This window comes from Carcharodon carcharias, chromosome 4 (genome assembly GCF_017639515.1).
Source record: "Carcharodon carcharias isolate sCarCar2 chromosome 4, sCarCar2.pri, whole genome shotgun sequence".
Classification (NCBI taxonomy): Eukaryota; Metazoa; Chordata; class Chondrichthyes; order Lamniformes; family Lamnidae; genus Carcharodon; species Carcharodon carcharias.
In genome coordinates this window covers 164,276,110-164,294,180 of record NC_054470.1, presented here as the reverse complement: position 1 = coordinate 164,294,180, position 18,071 = coordinate 164,276,110, and the positions used below count along the sequence as shown (strand labels likewise).

The window sequence follows — 18,071 nt, the reverse complement described above, 5'->3', positions numbered from 1 at the left end:
TTTTCTGGCTTCGAACATATTTCTACATTGAACGCAGCATATAACTTAACTACCTGTTGTTATGGAGAGTCAATTGTTCAAGTGACAGTGTAGACAGTTTAAGGAAAGATGGAATAGGTATTTATGGGAGTGAACGATTGACAGGTGCCAGTGTTTAAGACTGGCCAGATGAACTACAAGACCATTTTACGTCATGTATTTTCCTATGCTTTACAATAATCACAACTTTAAAGAGAAGTTGCTACATTAGACACCTAAAATTGAAAATAATATTTTTATACCCATCAATCCTATTGAGAAATGCCATTAATATGTGTATTTTGATTATTCAGTGGTTATAAATGCCCAGGTGCTAAAGTAATGTCTGCTTTGTTCTTGAGAGTTGCAGTAATACACTTTTCTCAGAATACCTTTGTATTAATTTCAGTTACTTAAACTGATTATTCCAGTGAAGTGATTATTCATCCTCTGAGTGCTGTGTAGTGTAGTACTGTTGAAATTTACAGTGAATAATAACTGTAATATTGACCTATTATAGTAACTTAAATAACGAAACATACCTTTTATTAGATATTTTATTTTTGTGTCATAGAGTAAAATAGAATCCTGGTCTTCCCTTATCATGCCATTTGGGACTGTCATCTTCTGTGTGCTAATATTGGACTTCTATGTGGAATCCATATGCTCAGCCAAAATGGAAGCTCCAAAGTGTGCACAATATGGTTCATTTCTCGTCTTTTTTGGAGCCTTACTTCTAGCTAATTTCTGGACACATCCAATAACTGATCAGCTACGTGTAATCAACAAACAAACCCTCCAGCACAGCACTGAACATGTATTGTCAGGTGGAGTGGTGGTCAGTGCCATTTTCTTCATACTAGGTAAGTATTTTTGTTTTAAAATATCATAAAGTCAGCAAAGAACAAGGCTATACAACTTATTGCGCTTGTGCCATTGCTATGTTTTAGGTATTCATTCTAATTTCATTTTCTTCCCTTTCCTTGTGTCACTTTACCTTTCCTTTTTCAACACTTAGACAATTCCCTATTGAATGCTGGTATATTCCCTGTTTCAATAGCCAAATTGCATTTCATGTGCTATGAGCTCCTGTGTGAAAACATTTCTTCTAACTTACCCGCTTTATCTTCCAGTAATCATCCTGTGTCCTCACTATCTAAAGGATTGCACTGGTAGAAACAATCATTTAGTGTTTATCCTTTTAATTTAATCTTCCTAATTCTGAACAATGTTATTAGATCGTCTTTGGCCTTCTGAATTCCAATGATTAAGATCCCCAATTTGTAAATGTTTTCCACCTTATTTTTAAAGTTGCAAAGAAGATTAGATCAATTTAACGTTTCCAATAAATTTTTGAAAGATATTTGCACAAAAACCATTAGTTTCATAGCAAATTAACTAATATGACTCATTTTTTCCTTTGAGTGCAACCATTTGTGAAACTAGCCAAAAAGATTTTTCTTTAGAGGAAAAATTCCAATGAAATTCAGGCATGCCACTTCTGGAAAATAGTTCCTGTTATGCATTAGCATCCAAAATCAAATGTAGATGTGGTCAGTCAGGTGCCGAATTCCTAACCGATATTCCTCCCAAACAGTACCATTGCCAAAAAAATGGATTTACTTGTTAACTTATTGTTTATGGGATATTACGAGTCGCCTAAGTCATTGTATTCATAGAGCTCTGAGACTTTTCTAGGTTTATATCTTTATCACTATTCAATGTTGCTTATAGAAATAGGAAGTTCAAGTGTTTGAGAAATTGAAAAAAGAGACAAACATGTAAACCTTCATAAAGTTTAATTCGCTTGTGTTTATCTCTCTCTAGCTGCCAGCATCTTATCCTCGCCTTCCAAGAAAGGCCAAAAGGGTACTCTGGTTGGTTACTCACCTGAAGGTACCCCACTGTATAACTTTATGGGTGATGCCTTACAGCATACTTCCCAGTCACTGCCCAGATTTATCAAAGAATCTTTGAAACAAATCTTGGAAGAGTATGACTCCAGACAGATCTTCTACTTTCTCTGTCTTAACCTAGTGAGTATCTCACGTTTACATGGTTTTCTTTTTCACAGTTGAAATAACAAAACATTTTAAATTTTCTGAACACAGAGATGTCATTATGTAGTTTTAACTAAGATACTAACACATGAGCCACAATCTTGCTGGGGCTACAGAACTTCGGTCGGAAACTGACTTTGTTCTTTTAAATTTATTCGCTGTGAAATAATATTGGCACTCATTATGCCAGGGCGACTCGGCTCCTGACCTCATTGCAGCCTTGGTCCAAACATGGACAAAAGAGCTGGACTTGAGGAGAGGTGCAAGTGACTGCCCTTAACATCAAGGCAACATTTGACCAAGTGTGGCATCAAGGAGTCCTGGCAATATTGAAGTCAATGGGAATCAGGGGAAAACTCTCCACTGGTTAGAGTCATACCTAGCACAAAGGAAGATGGTTGTGGCTGTTGGAGGCCATTCCTCTCAGTTCCAGGACATTGCTGCCGGAGTTCCTCAGGATAGTGTCTGAGGCCCATCCATCTTCAGCTGCATCAATAGATGATCTTCTTTCCATAGTAACATCAGAAGTGGGGATGTTTGCTTATGATTGCACACTATTCAGTACCTTTCAACTCTTCAGATACTATAGTAATCCATGTCCACGTGCAGCAAGATTTGGACAACATTCAGGTTTGGGCTGATAAGTGGCAAGAAACATTCATGTTGCACAAGTGCCCAGACAATGATCATCTCCAACAAGAGAGAATCTAATCATCTCCCCTTAACATTCAATGGCACCACCACAAGACACAAGTCAGAAGTGTGATGGAATAATCTCCATTTGGCTGAATGAATGCGGGCCCAACAAGACTCAGGAAGCTCAACTCCATCCTGAACAAAGCAGCCCACTTGATCAGCACCCAATCCACCAACTTAAACACTTACTCCCTCCACGTTTACTCCCTCCACCAGCAATGCACAGTGGTAGCAGCATGTACTATATGATGTACAAGATTAGACTGATTCCTGCGATGATGGAATTGTCTTATGAGGAAAAGCTGGACAGGTTGAGCCTGTATCCGTTGGAGCTTAGAAGAATGAGGGGATCTTATTTACATATGTAATATCCTGAAGGGACTTGACATGGTGGATGTGGGAGAGACTAAAACTAGGGGACACAAAAATATGGGATCTTCCATTTAAGATGGAGATGAGAAATTTTTCTCTGAGGGCTGTTGGTTTGTGGAATTCTCTGAAGAAACCTGCGGAGGCAGGGTCTATGAATATTTTTAAGGCTGAGTTAGATAGATTCTTGACTGAAAAGGGAGTCAAAAGGGTATAGGAGGTAGACGGAAAGTAGAGGCCACAATCAGTAGAGCCGTGACCTTAACAAATGCCCCTAATTCGTATATTCGTGACTACAGTGACTCACCAAGACTCCTTCGACAGCACCTTCTACACCCATGACATCTACCACTTAAAAGGACAAGGGCAGGAGATGCATGGGAACACTACTATCTGCAAGCACCCCTCCAAACCACATTGCCACCTGATTTGGAACTGTGTCCCACTTCCTTCACCGATGCAGGATTCAAATCCTGGAATTCCCTTCCCAGCTGCACTGTGGGTGTACCTGCACCAGATGGACCTCAAAGGTTCAAGAAGGCAGCTCACCACCCCCACCCTCACCGGGGCAATTAGGGATGGGCAACAAAAGCTGCCAGCAGCACCACACCCCATGATGGAATATAAAAAAAAAAATTATGTTGGTCCTCATTTGGTTAACATCCTATACATATTCCCATCACCAGATAATTCTGGATGGGGAAACTCATTCAGCCCACCTTTGTTTATCCATGAAAGGACGCTTTTTCAATGCATAGTCTAACTAGTTCATAAATAATTCCAGATTTTCAGCAATTGTATCCCTTGTGATTGATCACTCTTTGCATATATGAAGAAGAACTTGCTTTTTAAAATTTTTTCTTGCTCCTTTTGAATACCAAGCTTGATGTCACTGAGTGGGGTGTGCAGTACTAGACTAGTAACTAATGTGAGTTAAAATTTTATTGTGTCAAGTTGTGAAATTATATTCAGTATATCTGTAAATTTGTAGTCAGCTCTTAATGTCTTCAGGGCAGCTAAGAATTGGAAATAAATGTTCTCTTCCCAATATTGCTCACATCTCACAAACAAATTTAAAACTATAAGTTTACCTTGTCTTAACTTCAATTGTAATGGACAATGGGATGAGTTCTCCATCTAGGCTGCTCAATTTTTTTTAAAAAGGCTGCTTCAGCTGATCTCCAGGCATTCTCTGTCTCAAATAATCCTTTGAGATCTTAGGATTTATTAGGAGAAGTGAACAAACACAGCAACAACAACTTGCATTTATCTAACCCCTTTAATTAAAAAAAAATGGCACTTCAAGAAAAGAGCAAAATGAACACCGATTAGGAGGAGTGAGCATTAGCTTGCTCAAAGACCTGGGTTTAAACAAGAGTTGAATAGGAGAGGGTGATTGAAAGCAAAGGGTTTAATGGTAGGAATTCCAAAATGTGGGACCTGTGCTGTCACAGGAACAACCATCAGTACTGAAACAAAGGGGTGAAAGGGACCAGAATGTGAGAACTAGAAAATTCTGGAGGGGTGGAAAAGTACAATTGAAGGAGAAGAGATGAGAAGGGATCCATAAGTAAATTAAACATAGAGGTGGCCATTTTAAATTTGAGGTCTTTGGAGACCAGGAACCATTGATGCTCAGCAAGGACAGGGGTGATAGACAACTGGGACTTGGTGTGGCTAAGAACACAGGTATTAGGCATTGGATATGGATGTGAGGGCATCTAGAAGGAATAATTGAATATGGAGATGGCAGTGACAAATATGAGCCTTTCAGCACCAGAAGGCTAATGTAGGGGTACAGAAAGAGTGTTATGGAAATGAAAGGCCACCTTTGTGATGGTGTTCAGAAGACCACCTTCTGGTGGTTGTGCCTTGATACATCCTAAGCATATTTTGTGATATTTTTGCCCATTTACTTCATGTATCCTTATTGTTATTCAACATATTTAAGATCATAACTTATTTATTTGTAAGAATATAACAATTATAATTCATGGAATGAGCAATTCTCTTCAATGTTAAGCTGGATCTGAACATCCAATGCATTGAGTAGCCATTTTCTTTGTGTTTTAGGCCTTTACATTTGTGGAATTGTTCTATGGTGTATGGACCAACAGTCTTGGCCTTATCTCTGATGGTTTCCACATGCTGTTTGACTGCTCAGCACTAGTCTTGGGCCTCTTTGCAGCCCTAATGACCAGATGGAAGGCAACTCGAATTTACTCTTATGGGTTAGTTTTCCTAATGTTGATTTTTTACTTTTTTCCCTTAATTTACAAATGTGCCCAAGTGTAGAAAACAGGTGTACTGTTTTCAAATTTGAAAGAAGAAAGGTATTGAATAAATTGACATTTCTCAAATCTCAAAACACGCCAAACACAATGAACACTCTTGAGGTACAGTTACTGATTGTATGTTAGATAAATGCAGCAGCTATTTCACAGGCAGCAAGTTCCCACAAATAGCAAAAATGAATGGCCAGCAGTTGACATATTGGTACTGTAGTGAAATAAGGTTTTGGCAAAACATACTGTCCCTGCTATGCAAATTTTCTTCAAACCGGTTCTGAATTGCTATTTCAAAATAGAGGGTTGTGAGCTGTTATATGACGTGATGCAGCTACTATGTAGAAGACTGTATTTGATTCTGGTGTTGTAATTAGAGTACTTGTTGATCATACATTTCAGCTTTTCCTTTTTCTTCTCTGTAGATATGGACGTCTTGAAATTCTGTCTGGATTTATTAACGGTCTTTTCCTGATGGTTATAGCATTTTTTGTTTTTATTGAATCTGTGGCCAGAGTCTTTGATCCTCCAGACATTGACACAGAAATGTTAACGGTGAGTTTTTCTTATTTGTTCTTGGATGTGTGTGTGTGAACCAGCGTTTTAGTAAAAAAAACTAGCTTGAGAAGATTATGAATAATTTTGTAATATTGTGTTTTACCAATTGAAGTATCTAATTTGTAATCAGTTTCAGTATAAAGCAAAATTATTCCAGAAGTTGATGTCTTTCATTGCAGATTAAAACAGGAATTAATTTCAACATTGCAATGAACTTTATTTATTCCATTGCATCGTTCTTAATCTTTTACAGCCAGTCTCCATTGGGGGTCTGATAGTGAACCTGATTGGCATCTGTGCCTTTAGCCATGCACATTCCCATGGCAGTTCTCGAAGCAGCTGTTCTTCACACGAGCATGGCCACAGTCATGGACATGGGCATTCGCACAGCGACCATGGACACGGAGGACATGGTCATAGTCACAGCCACAACCATGGTCACTCACATGGATCTTCAGGTGGTGGAATGAATGCTAATATGAGAGGTAAAGTATGAGTCCAAATTAAGTTTGCTGAATATAACCATACAAATGGAAATAATTTAACCATAAGCAGGATATTTACTAGTATTTTTTTCCAAGGTACCAGGCATGGTCCCACTTTCATCCCAGCTCCCCATACCATTTTTTTAACAAAAGTGTGCATTACCAAGTACTTCAGCTTAAACAACGACACAAGGTTGTCCCTTAGGCTGATTTTTATATACTTTAAAGACGATTTTTCATGACTTTTCAACTTCTTGGACCGCTGTACATATAAGACAGTGTATTTCTACCACTGCTTTTAGGTCTAGCAGAAGATACTTTGAGTTTTTCTGTAACGGAGATCCAGTTATCTGTAGAGGCCGTTAGTCTGACTCTAAGCCCCCTATTAGGGAGGACTGATTAGATGCTTTGGGGGAGGGGCAGTTGCCACTACACTCTTATTGGAAAAGAGTCAAATTTTAAAATATAAATCCCTCTTAGAGGGAGCTTAACCCTTCAAAGAAAATCCACAAGTTACCAGAATGTAAAGGTGTATTTATCATCATGCTGAGATCACTTTTTTGTCTACAAAGCAGTGACTGCTTCACAAGTAATTAATTGTCAGCGGATTGCTTTGGACTTGTACTACAAGTTTTTTTTCCCTTTATCGCCTCTCTTCTTCCTTTCTTTTGAAAGCTGTTGACTCTTTCCTGAGCGCCATAAAACTCAGTTGCTTATTGGCTAATCCATTGAACTATTGGAAAATGAGAGGTTTATGTTTTACATGTTGGATGCCATCATTTTAGTGCTGCTTGATGATGTCACTGATCATTGAACTTTAAGGTATCAGCTGTGATGGCTCAGTTGATAGCATTCTCATCTCTGATATGGAAGGTTGTGGGTTCAAGTCAGACTGCAGAGGCTTGAGCACAAAATCTAGACTCTCACTCCAGTGTAGAACAGAGGGATTGTTGCATTGTTGGAGACACCAACCTTTAGTTATAAGATTAATCCAAGGCCTCATCTGTCTTATCAGGTGGACGTAAAAGATTCCGTGGCACTACTTTGAAGAAGGGCAGGAGAGTTCTCTGTGTTCTGACCAATATATATTCTTCAACCAGTTTCACTAAAATAGCTTATCTGGTCACCATCACATTGATGTTTAAGGGATCTTGCTATGTGCAAATTGGCCACATTTCAAAGTGCCTCATTGGCTGTAAAGGTACTTTGGGATATCCTGAAGTCGGGAAAGATGCAAACCTTTTGGTTTAACCTGTAAACTCTAAACGTCAAAGTGTTGAACAGTCAAATATTCTATAACAAAAGAGCATAGTCATAAACTTAGAAGAGGAAAGGTGAGAAAGACGGTTTTGAATTATGCAGCCAGTGGTGAGCATATGGAATGGTCTGCCAACAACAACAGTGGGACTATTTGTATCAGACGATTGAAGGCAGTCGAATAACAACCAAAAAAAAACTGTTGGTAGATGGATGGGCAAGTGTCTTGGGATCTGTTTCCCTGACATTTGACCATCAAATTAACTTCAGTGGCCTTTTCAATCCCTGTGCATTCCTTTCTAAAAGTACATTTTCTGTTGCAGGAGTATTTCTGCATGTGCTGGCAGATACCCTAGGCAGTATTGGAGTGATCATCTCATCTCTTCTAATTCGTCAATTTGGATGGCTGATTGCTGATCCTATTTGCTCTCTCTTCATTGCTGTGTTAATATTTCTCAGTGTCATCCCACTTATGAAAGATGCTTGTCAATTGCTGCTGCTACGGACCCCACCGGAGCATGAGAAACAACTCAGTAGTGCCCTAAATAAGGTCAGAATCTGTTTACTTCTAAGCATCCAATTACAGAAAACGTTTGATTTTTTTTCCATAAAAGTCATACTTGTTATTGTGACATTGAAAAGTGATTGAAAGTTACTGCAGTGTGACTTAATGTAATAATGAGGTAGTGCTGCCAAATTACACAGCCGTGTTCTACTACATGTAGAAATTTTTATAACGGAAACTGTAGGCAGTCTTGTTAGGACTGTTAATTGTTTCACAATTTCATAAATGGATGTACAAAATCAGGAGCGAGAAACATATTCAGCCCCTGTAGGCTGTTCAATCATCCAAGTTTTGATTCAGAACTTAAGATAGCTATTTATTTATTTATTTTTAATCCTGTTTCTACTTTAAACCCAAATTCCTCGACTCTACTGAATTAAGAATTTATCTGTTTTCCTTTTAAATGCTTTTACCACATCAGTATTTATTGCACTAAACAACAGTCCTTTCTGTAAATTGGTGCCTAAGAAATATGCTTCTCTTTAGTCTTTATATTTAACTTGTAATTATTCTCATTTCTTAAGAGTGCTTCTAAATAATTGTAATGGGTGCTATTTTTAAATATTGGACCCATAATCTATCTCTATGAGAATATAGATAATATTTAAGGGAAGACAGTGACATAGTGGTAACATCACTGGACTAGTAATCCAGAGACCCAGGCTAATTGCTCTGGGGAAATGGGTTCAAACCCCACCATGGCAACAGGTAGAATTTAAATTTGGTTAATTAAAAATCTGGAATTCAAATGCTAGTCTCAGCAGTGGTGGTCATGAAACTATCATCAATTGTCATAAAAGCGATTCTGGTTCACTAATGTCATTTTAGAGAAAAAAATTTGCTGCCCTTAACCGGTCTGGCCTACATGTAGCTCCAGACCAACAGAAATGTGGTTGGCTCTTAATTACCTTCTGAAATAACCTAGTAAGCCACTCAGTTCAAGGGTAATTAGGTTGGGCAACAAATGCTGACCCCACCAACCCCTACATCCCATGAAAGAATAAAAAAAGGAATAGGCTTCCTCAAACTGCCTTCATTACTGGATTATCTGAAATCCTGATCATTTTTGCACTTTGAATAACGTACACCACATCATTGAATATTTAAAAAAGCAAAATGTTAGTCATATTCTTCTTTAATTCTACCATCAGGAAACTTTCCTTTGTTTCAAAACTTTAGTTATAATAATCTATTCTCAACTCCCTGGATAGCCAGCCAGTGACTAGCAAGCTGTGAATTGCTGCTAGCCGTGGTGGTAGTTTAGATTGGCTTGAATGGTCATCAGTTTTAAGCTCCTGCAGCCTCAAAAACAATAACTTGCATTTATATCGTCCCTTCATTTTCTTAAAACATCAGAGGATGTTTCATAGGACTTTATCAAACAAAACTTGTCACTAAGACACAAAATGAAATATATGCACTGTAAATAACCATGGTCTATTCTTACTTTCTGTTATGATCTTGGTAGAGACCAGTAACATGTCTAGATTTTTTTTTAAGAATTTGAAAATCTAGGTATTCACTAAAAGAATGAAGCCACAAGATCCATGGTTTGAATCAAAAGAATTTTACTGCACAAAAATCAAAGAACATGAATATTCAGAACTACACTTTATTCAAAATGATCAGTTACATTAAAGATATTAAAAGTATAATGAACACAGTTACTTATTTTCTAAACCAAACTTCTTAACTTGAACTTTCATCTACACCTGTTTGACTTAAACCCCCGAAAGTCTAATCAGATACTTTTCAAAATCTGGAAGATTAATCACTTGGCCTGAGTACCGCATCAAAGACTCCTATAAGGGTTGAGATTTCTACTATAATCATCACATGGTTATAGACTCCTAGCTGAACACATGCGTAGCTAGCATCTTAAGCGTAACCGCCTCAGGTTAGAACTCTCCTGGTTCTAATATTGTTTAACTTTAGAGCCTTGTTTCTAGAACTCCTCTTCCTCCCTCTCCTTGGTTCGCCCCAGAAATCCAACTCACGGTTAAGAGTCCTTCAGTTAACATGAGGTTTAAACCTTTTTAACCAGCACACGCAATTGCACTGGAATTGTGCTGGAAAGAAATGTTCCCTGCTCTGCAGCCAGATTGTTCTTAAAAACTAAAAGCCCTGCTTGAGACCAGAGCCACACCCACAATCTATTCACCCCTATATTTAACTTCATGTTGACCCTGTGCTATTCTATTGTTTATCTCCTGGGTACATGATCATTTACTGGCAACCAGGTGCTTTACCAGAAACCAACTCATACAGAAACCTAGCTCTTAAAAGGACCATCACCCCCAACATAGTTTCCCCCGCACCCCCCAGAAGTACATGGGCCATCACACTGTACATTAGATTATATACCAGGCTGTGTAGCCCTAATATTTTTCTGAAGGAAACAGCACCAAGACCTCAATTCATGCTAAGAGCACTGGAACATAACAGCTTGCATTTATGTGGAGCTTTTAGCATAGAGAAATGTTCCAAGGCACTTCAGAAGTAATCTGGCACTGAGTCATATATGGAAGCTTTTAGGGAAGATGGTCAAAAGCTTGGTCAAAGAGGTAAGTTTCAAGGTGCATCTTTAAAGTGGAGAGAAAGGGCAAAGGAGGGAATTCCAGAGCTTAGGCCGTAGGCTGCCAGTGTTGGAGTGATTAAAACCAGAGATGTGAAAGAGGCCAGAATTGGAGGAGCACAGAAATCTGAGGATTGTATGGTTGGGGGAGGTTTGAGGTGCCAAGATCATGGAAGGATTTGAACACAAGGATGAGAATATTAAATTAAGATCTGGCTCAGCATCCATGACTGTTAATATTGCTAATATCAGCAACATTATAAGCAGATCACTTATAAACAACAGGATTGATTCCCACTAAGGCAACCTGTAAGAAAATATGTTTTCGAAGGTTTGTTACGCTTTCATCCAATGTATGTTTTTCTTGCATACACACCCTCCTCGTCAATATTGTTCCGCTCCCTGTGGCCACTCAAGAGGCAGTGCAAAACCATTCAGGACACAGATGTGGAAGAAGAGGGCATTGGCCATCTGTAGAACCGGCAGAGGGAGATAGGAATTGCAGGGAGTCCCTGAGTTAATCAAAGCTGTCCAATAAGACACATATATTAGACTACTGTGGGCTGGACTCAGAAGGAGAGTATTCCTGAGGAACTCTGGAAAGCAGATACATCACAGTAGAGTGGTGATAATGGGAGAATGAACAATCTTTTTTTTGGTAATCATAAACAGAATCCCAAATGTTATGTTGCCTCCTAGTGCTAACAACAACAACTTGTATTTATATTGCACCTTTAACATAGCCAAATGTCCCAAGGCATTTCACAGGAACATTATAAAACCAAATTTAACACCAAGCCACATCAAATATTAAGGCAGATGACCAAAAGATTACCTAAATAGTGTCTTAAAAGAGGAAAGAAAAGCAGAGAAGTTTAGGGAGAGAATTCAAGAGTTTAAGACCTAGACAGCTGAAGGCACAGCCTCCAATAATGGAACAGTTAAAATTTACAATGTGCAAGAGACTAGAATTGGAGGAGCTCAAGATATCTCAGAGGCATATAGATTTTGTGGTGGTTACACAGATACAAAGGGAGTAAAGGCCATGGAAGGATTTAGAAACAATGGAGAGAATTTTAAAATTGAGATGTTGCTCAACCGGATACCAGTGTAAGTTAAAGACATTACAGAGTAGGTGGAAAACGTTTGGGACAGGAAGAAATAGTACCTATGGTTCATGTTGAAATTAATTACATAGAAGTACGTTTCTAGTTTTGAAGAGAGAGTTTATGGAATTTGTTACTATATATCAACAAAATTTTCAATAGTAGCAATCTCCAGATATATCTCCATGCCACAATCTGGAGAGGGTAAGAAGCAAATGATTGGAAAAGTCAACTATATGTGGTTGAATTCTCTCCCACCTCTCTACTTACCCTCTCCAAAAGGATGTTGGTGCATTACAGTTCAAGTGAAGTTCATATCTTTTATATAGCCTTCCTTGTGTGTGTGTGTATATATATCTACATTGGCCTCCAGCACCTCCAGTTTAAAATTGTCAGACTTGCATTTGAATCCCTCTGGCCTCAATGTACTTATGACTGTGTTCTCTCCATCACTTTGTCCCAGCATTGGCAGTCGCACCTTCAAACACCTTGGCTATGCTTTGAAATTTCCTCTCTAAACCTGTGCCTCACTCTCCTTTAAGGCCCTCCTTAAAACCCACTTTTTTGAACAAGCTTTAGGTTACCTCTCATAACATGTCCTTTGATTCAACGTTCATTTTTTGATTATACCACCATAAACCTTTTACTTTTTCTACAATAAAGGAACTATATCAGTGCAAGTAGTTGATATCAAAATTTCCTGATGGTGCAAAAGTAGAGAGTTTAACAAAACAGGAAGTATGCTATAAAAGATGAGAATGTAGACAAGTCAGCATAACATGTAGAAGTTGTTGGAACATAAATTTTTTTCCATAGAGCGCAATGAAGGCCAAGAGCAGTGCAATATTTATGGAAAATGTTGATAGATATTTGAAATAGATACAAGGCTATGGGGATAGAGCAGGGAAAAGTAATCAGTTTGGGATTGTTCTAGTGAAGAATGTGCCAAAAAGATAGTCAAATGGCTACCTTCTGTATCAATTCCTGTAGTATATTCAAAATATTAGAAGTTTTTAACATTTCTGAAGTCTCTGAATCTATTTAAAACCAATAAATGAAATTGTTTTCTGAATGTTGTAAATGATTACAGATCCAGAAAATTGAAGGTGTTCTGTCTTATCGAGACCCTCATTTCTGGCGCCACTCGGCCAGTGTAATAGCAGGAACCCTGCATGTACAGGTCATGCCAGATGTTGTGGAGCAGCGAATTGTACAGCAGGTATAGTGCTGATTCTTTGTGTTGTATATCTGCTGTCATGCTTTTAATATGAACCTTATATTAACGAGTCAAGTTTGCTATTTCCTTTACAAATCTACTATAGAAATCATGTGTCATATTATGCTAATATCTAGAATGAATAGGAACATGAGAAAGTAGAGGACTTTTTAAAAAAAAAAATATTAAACTGCAGCCCATCTGGCCAGCCCCAACAATGAATGCTAGCACTGTCAAAAGCACATTAACTGCCCCAATCCCTTCTTGGGTATTTCATTCCACTTGTTCAGTGCTGTGTGCATAAAACATTCTTTTAAAAATCGCTCACTTTTTACAAAGCATTCTTGTACAGTTCTGTTACGTAGCAGTTACAGAATACAGTGACACATTGAAGTTGTTGATACAGTTCCATGTGAACTTTTGGAAAGGAAAAGTAATTATGCTGCAACTGAGTTGAGAAGATGTTCATTCAGCAGACTTTCATCAAGCCAAAAGATTAGATGCAAAAGACCCAAAAGGCAGTCAAGTAAAGGACAGTCTTTCCCAGATGAGTGTATTCTAAATTTCTACAAAACAAGCATCACCAGGTTAAGCATACCTCATGACAAGGGCTAACTTTTCCATTTAAACAAGTAGCAGACAGAATCCACAACCCTGAGTGTGACCAATATCACTAGCTACACGTAACGTCTTAGGGGTCCTGAGGGAAAAGGAGAGGGTGGATCCAGTGGGATGGTTCCCCGAGCAGACTGTCAAAGTCATTTGGCAGAATGCCTCATCGCCAGAACTTTCCAACAAGCACCAAGACGTAGCTTGGCTGGTGGTGAGAAAAACCCTCCCTGTCAGATCCTTCCCACGTGCCAGGAGTCTCACCCCCTCGGCACGTTGCCCTCGAGATGGCTGTGGTGGGGAAGAGACCGTTGTTCACCACCTTGTAGATTGTGCCTTTGCAAAGAAGGTCTGGATAGAGATGCAGTGGTTTCTGTCGAGGTTCAACAGCTCTATGGGCTGTTCCCAGGGACACACACCGAGGCAAACATCAACTGCAGCTGGAGGATCATCAACTCAGTGAAAGACACTCTTTGGTCTGCCCATAACTTGTTGGTCTTCCAGCGCAAAGGGTTGTCCCCGATCGAGTGTTGCAGACTGGCACATTCCAAAGTCCAGGACTACGTACTGAGGGACACACTAAAGCTTGGGGCAGCTGCCGCAAAGGCACAATGGGGAAGGGTCGCTGCCTAAGACCTTTCTACCATAGTGCACCGAGGGACTAGGAAACTGTGAAGAGCCCCTCGGGCTGTACAGCTCAAAATGAATGTCTGCCAATGATTGTAATATTCATTGTTTGTACTGATACACCTTGTGATTCATGTTGTAAAAGTTGAACCTGATTGTATTTTTGTGATGGTGATTTTGAAATGGTTTGAAATGTTATTGAAGATTTTTTATGAATAAAGTATATTTTTGCAAAAAAAACCCACTAGCTACAAAGTAGCACTTCCAGGGCATCAGCTTCAACACAAGCCAACCTCCCAGGAACTGAACAGAGGTTCTAATCTCTAACAGATCCCTAAAAACACATTTCTATCCTCCTCTGCATCTCTCTGCACTTCCCCCTCTTTGCTCTCTCCGTCCCACTCTCTTTCCCCCATACCTGGACATGCTAGTACACACTCTCCTTTCCCCAGCTCTTCCCCTTTCCTACCCCACTCTTTCCCACATACCTTTAACTCCCCTAATGTTCCTCTTTAAGCAGGCTGCAAAGGAACGTAGATGGTGGAAAGAAGTATGCGGGAACCTTAGAGGAGTATAGGTGTGGGGAAAAAAGTGCTCCATCACTCCTCTTTGACCCTCTGCCCCCTGCTTTCTTTCTCTTCCCCCCCACCCCAACTCCGGCCTCTCTCCCAACCTCGACCCCCTGTATCCCCGGTTCTCTTTCTCTCCTCTCTTCCCCACACCCACCCCAGCTTTCTTATGTTTGGAGTAGTAAGCCCAATGCCCCTCAATAAATTCAATCTTGGCAGCATCTCCCATATCCTGATAAAATATGTAACATCTCTTAAATTCTTCTGGGTCATAGGAGTGGCCTAAAATATAAACATTAATTTTGAGATTTTTGTTTGTGCTTGCAGTGAATGCAAACTGTATAGCAATAGCCTTGATAAAGTTATTAGAAACTGCATTTATGGATTGTATCACTTTGTGTTCTGATCAGGTGACAGCTGCTTTAAAAGATGTTGGTGTAAACAACTTGTCCGTTCAGGTGGAGAAGGAGTCTTACTTCCAGCATATGTCAGGTCTGAGTACGGGTTTCCAGGACATCCTCACTATAACACAGCAAATGGAAGCTGTGAAATTTTTAAAAGATGGTACTTATATCATGTGACCAAATCCAGAAATACATCTGTCTGGAAGCTGCAGAAAAGCAGTGACAACACGTCAATGTATCAAGAGTTTTATATATAGTATATTTATTTTAAGAAAAACATTGCAGAATTTCATCCATTATATATTTGATTTGAAACAGTTTTCTGATGTATTTTTTCTCTGATATGGATTAGCAAACAGAAATTTGAACTGTCAATAGCAGTTGAATGGACAATTTCATCATTAAATATATTGTGTAAAGAGTATATTCTGAATTTATATTAAATGGGCCTACAAGAGGTTGACATGTTTACATTTGAGCTATAAGTATTAGATTTATAATTTTCTTTATGTACATTTTGGTATGTGATGGAAAGATTGCATGGATTTCCAAATGACTTTAGAATTAGAAGTTTCCAAATGGGTAGAAACTTCAACCATTTGAATGAGATTTGTGCCCATTTTTAAATTATGTTTGTTTTGTGTGGAATTGGAATGTTAATGATGGACCAACAATTAACTGATGTTATAAGTTTGTATTTTTTGTTTATATTTTGCAGATACAATGGGCCAAATGGCCTCCTGCACTGTAACAATTCTGTGACATTTTGCTTCAGTAGTTCCATATCCAAATCCTGTGGATTTTTTCTATCTGGTATTTAATGAATGTTAAAAATACTGAATCATCTTTTCCCCATAAAGGTGTTTGGAAAATCAAAAGCAAAAAAAAAGCACCTAACTGCCATACGGAATTCAGTAACTAATCTAAGCCAGCATTGAATGAGTGGGCTAATCATGCTTATTATCACTTCTTGATGAACCTGCTAAAATTGTACTTTGGTAATCAAGGAAGTGATGGCTCTTGGGATAAGTTTCCCATTTCACTCCTTCCTTTTCCCAGATGTCCTAGCCAAAGCTGGCAGAATCACTCCCTGCATAAACCGTATTTTAACTGGGGCCTCCTATCTGAGAGCTCAGTCTTTCAATATTGTAGTTACAAGGTTAACCATGGAGAAATATTTTCTTCTAAACCAATGGTTTTCGGAGATACTGTATCAGAATTTAAAATGGGAACGACCAGTTAATAAATTCTTTGTAAACATTTGATAGGACATTATACTACATTGTAGTTGCTGCTGAAAATGGCTATCTTTCTTTTCAGTGTGTTTCAGAAATATAGAAGAACCTTCTATGCTAACAACTCTGTCCAACTATTCAGTTTTCTCCCATTTTGAGGTCCTGAATAGGACAGCAGTGCAGAAAATTATAAGTAACATTGAGTTCAAGAAAACTTTTGGATTGCTTGATATTATTTCTCAATCCTTGGCCAATTACATAGAATATACAGCACAGAATCAGGCCATGTGGCTCAACCAGTCCATGCCGATATTGATGCTCCACTCATCCTTCCTTATCTAACTATTAACACAGCCCTCTATTCCCTTCTTTCCTCATATACTTATCTAGCTTTCTCTTAAATGTGTCCACATTATTCACCTCAACCATTCGCTGTGGTAGCGAGTTCCGTATTCTCATCACTCTCTAGGTAGAGAAGTTTCTCTGAATTTATTTGGATTCTTGGTGACTATCTTATATTGCTTGCCTCTAGTTTTGCTCTTCCTCACAAGTGGTATGTGCACTTCTTCAGTTACCCCAAAAAGCTCTAACATTTGTACGTCATGTTCATGCACAAGGAAAGGTAGGATATGAAACTGGATTGAAATAAAACAAGGAAAGGTATTTAACCATAATAGTGTCAGAATTAATTTAATTTTTTTGATACAGAATAATTTTGGATAGACTAAAATGACAGCTGTGATTTTGCATCTCTACTGTATGCCCATAACTGATCATCCTCAACAGTTTGAAACATGAATATTGCCCCTTATGTCTTGATCAATATCTACTGAGGATGAGAAATATCAATAACAATTGCTTAGTATGTTTTCCTTTGCATTAGGAGACCAATAAGTGGTGCAAAGAGAAAAATCTATGAAGGGATAACCATACATGAGCTCTGAATGGAGCTGGCTTGATGGCCCCAATAGCTGTTTTCTTCAGAAGTGGATTTGGCCCACAGTTATGATTAGGTAATATTTAGAGAGTATATCATGGCATTTTATTTCATGTCCCTTTTCTCCAAAGTAATTGATGTTTATTTTGAATCCTCCAAACCTTCTGTTAGACATGATCTGTTGAATTGTGTCACCACCAAGCAATATAATTCTACTAAGGTCAATTGTGAAGAATGATGACATCATCTCAATCTTATGCTATCATGCAAGGATGCAATAATGCACTCAAATAATGCAAGGATTGAACTGAATAATGATTAGTTTTAAATTTTGTAAAAATTATTTGGGCCATGATTTTTAAGGAGAAGAATTAACACAAAAATTGTCTTTTTTTTCCTTTACTCTTTCATGGGATGTGGGTGTCACTTACAAGGCCCATCCCTAATTGCCCTTGAACAGAGTGGCTGGCTTGCCAGGCCATTACAGTTAAGAGTCAACA

The 18,071-nt window shown here is 38.5% G+C and overlaps 1 protein-coding gene across 1 annotated transcript in view; it reads left to right on the top strand.

The window, feature by feature from the left end:
* slc30a5 (solute carrier family 30 member 5) overlaps positions 1–17,308 on the top strand; it is a 39,925-nt gene extending 22,617 nt beyond the window's left edge. Inside the window, exons 9-16 of the mRNA XM_041186408.1 lie at positions 593–881; positions 1,846–2,054; positions 5,217–5,374; positions 5,854–5,983; positions 6,240–6,471; positions 8,052–8,278; positions 13,065–13,193; positions 15,406–17,308. Of these exons, the coding sequence (XP_041042342.1) occupies positions 593–881; positions 1,846–2,054; positions 5,217–5,374; positions 5,854–5,983; positions 6,240–6,471; positions 8,052–8,278; positions 13,065–13,193; positions 15,406–15,576 (1,545 nt within the window). The 3' untranslated portion in view covers positions 15,577–17,308. The remainder of the gene's footprint in view (positions 1–592; positions 882–1,845; positions 2,055–5,216; positions 5,375–5,853; positions 5,984–6,239; positions 6,472–8,051; positions 8,279–13,064; positions 13,194–15,405) is intronic.
* The last annotated feature ends 763 nt before the right edge of the window (positions 17,309–18,071 follow it).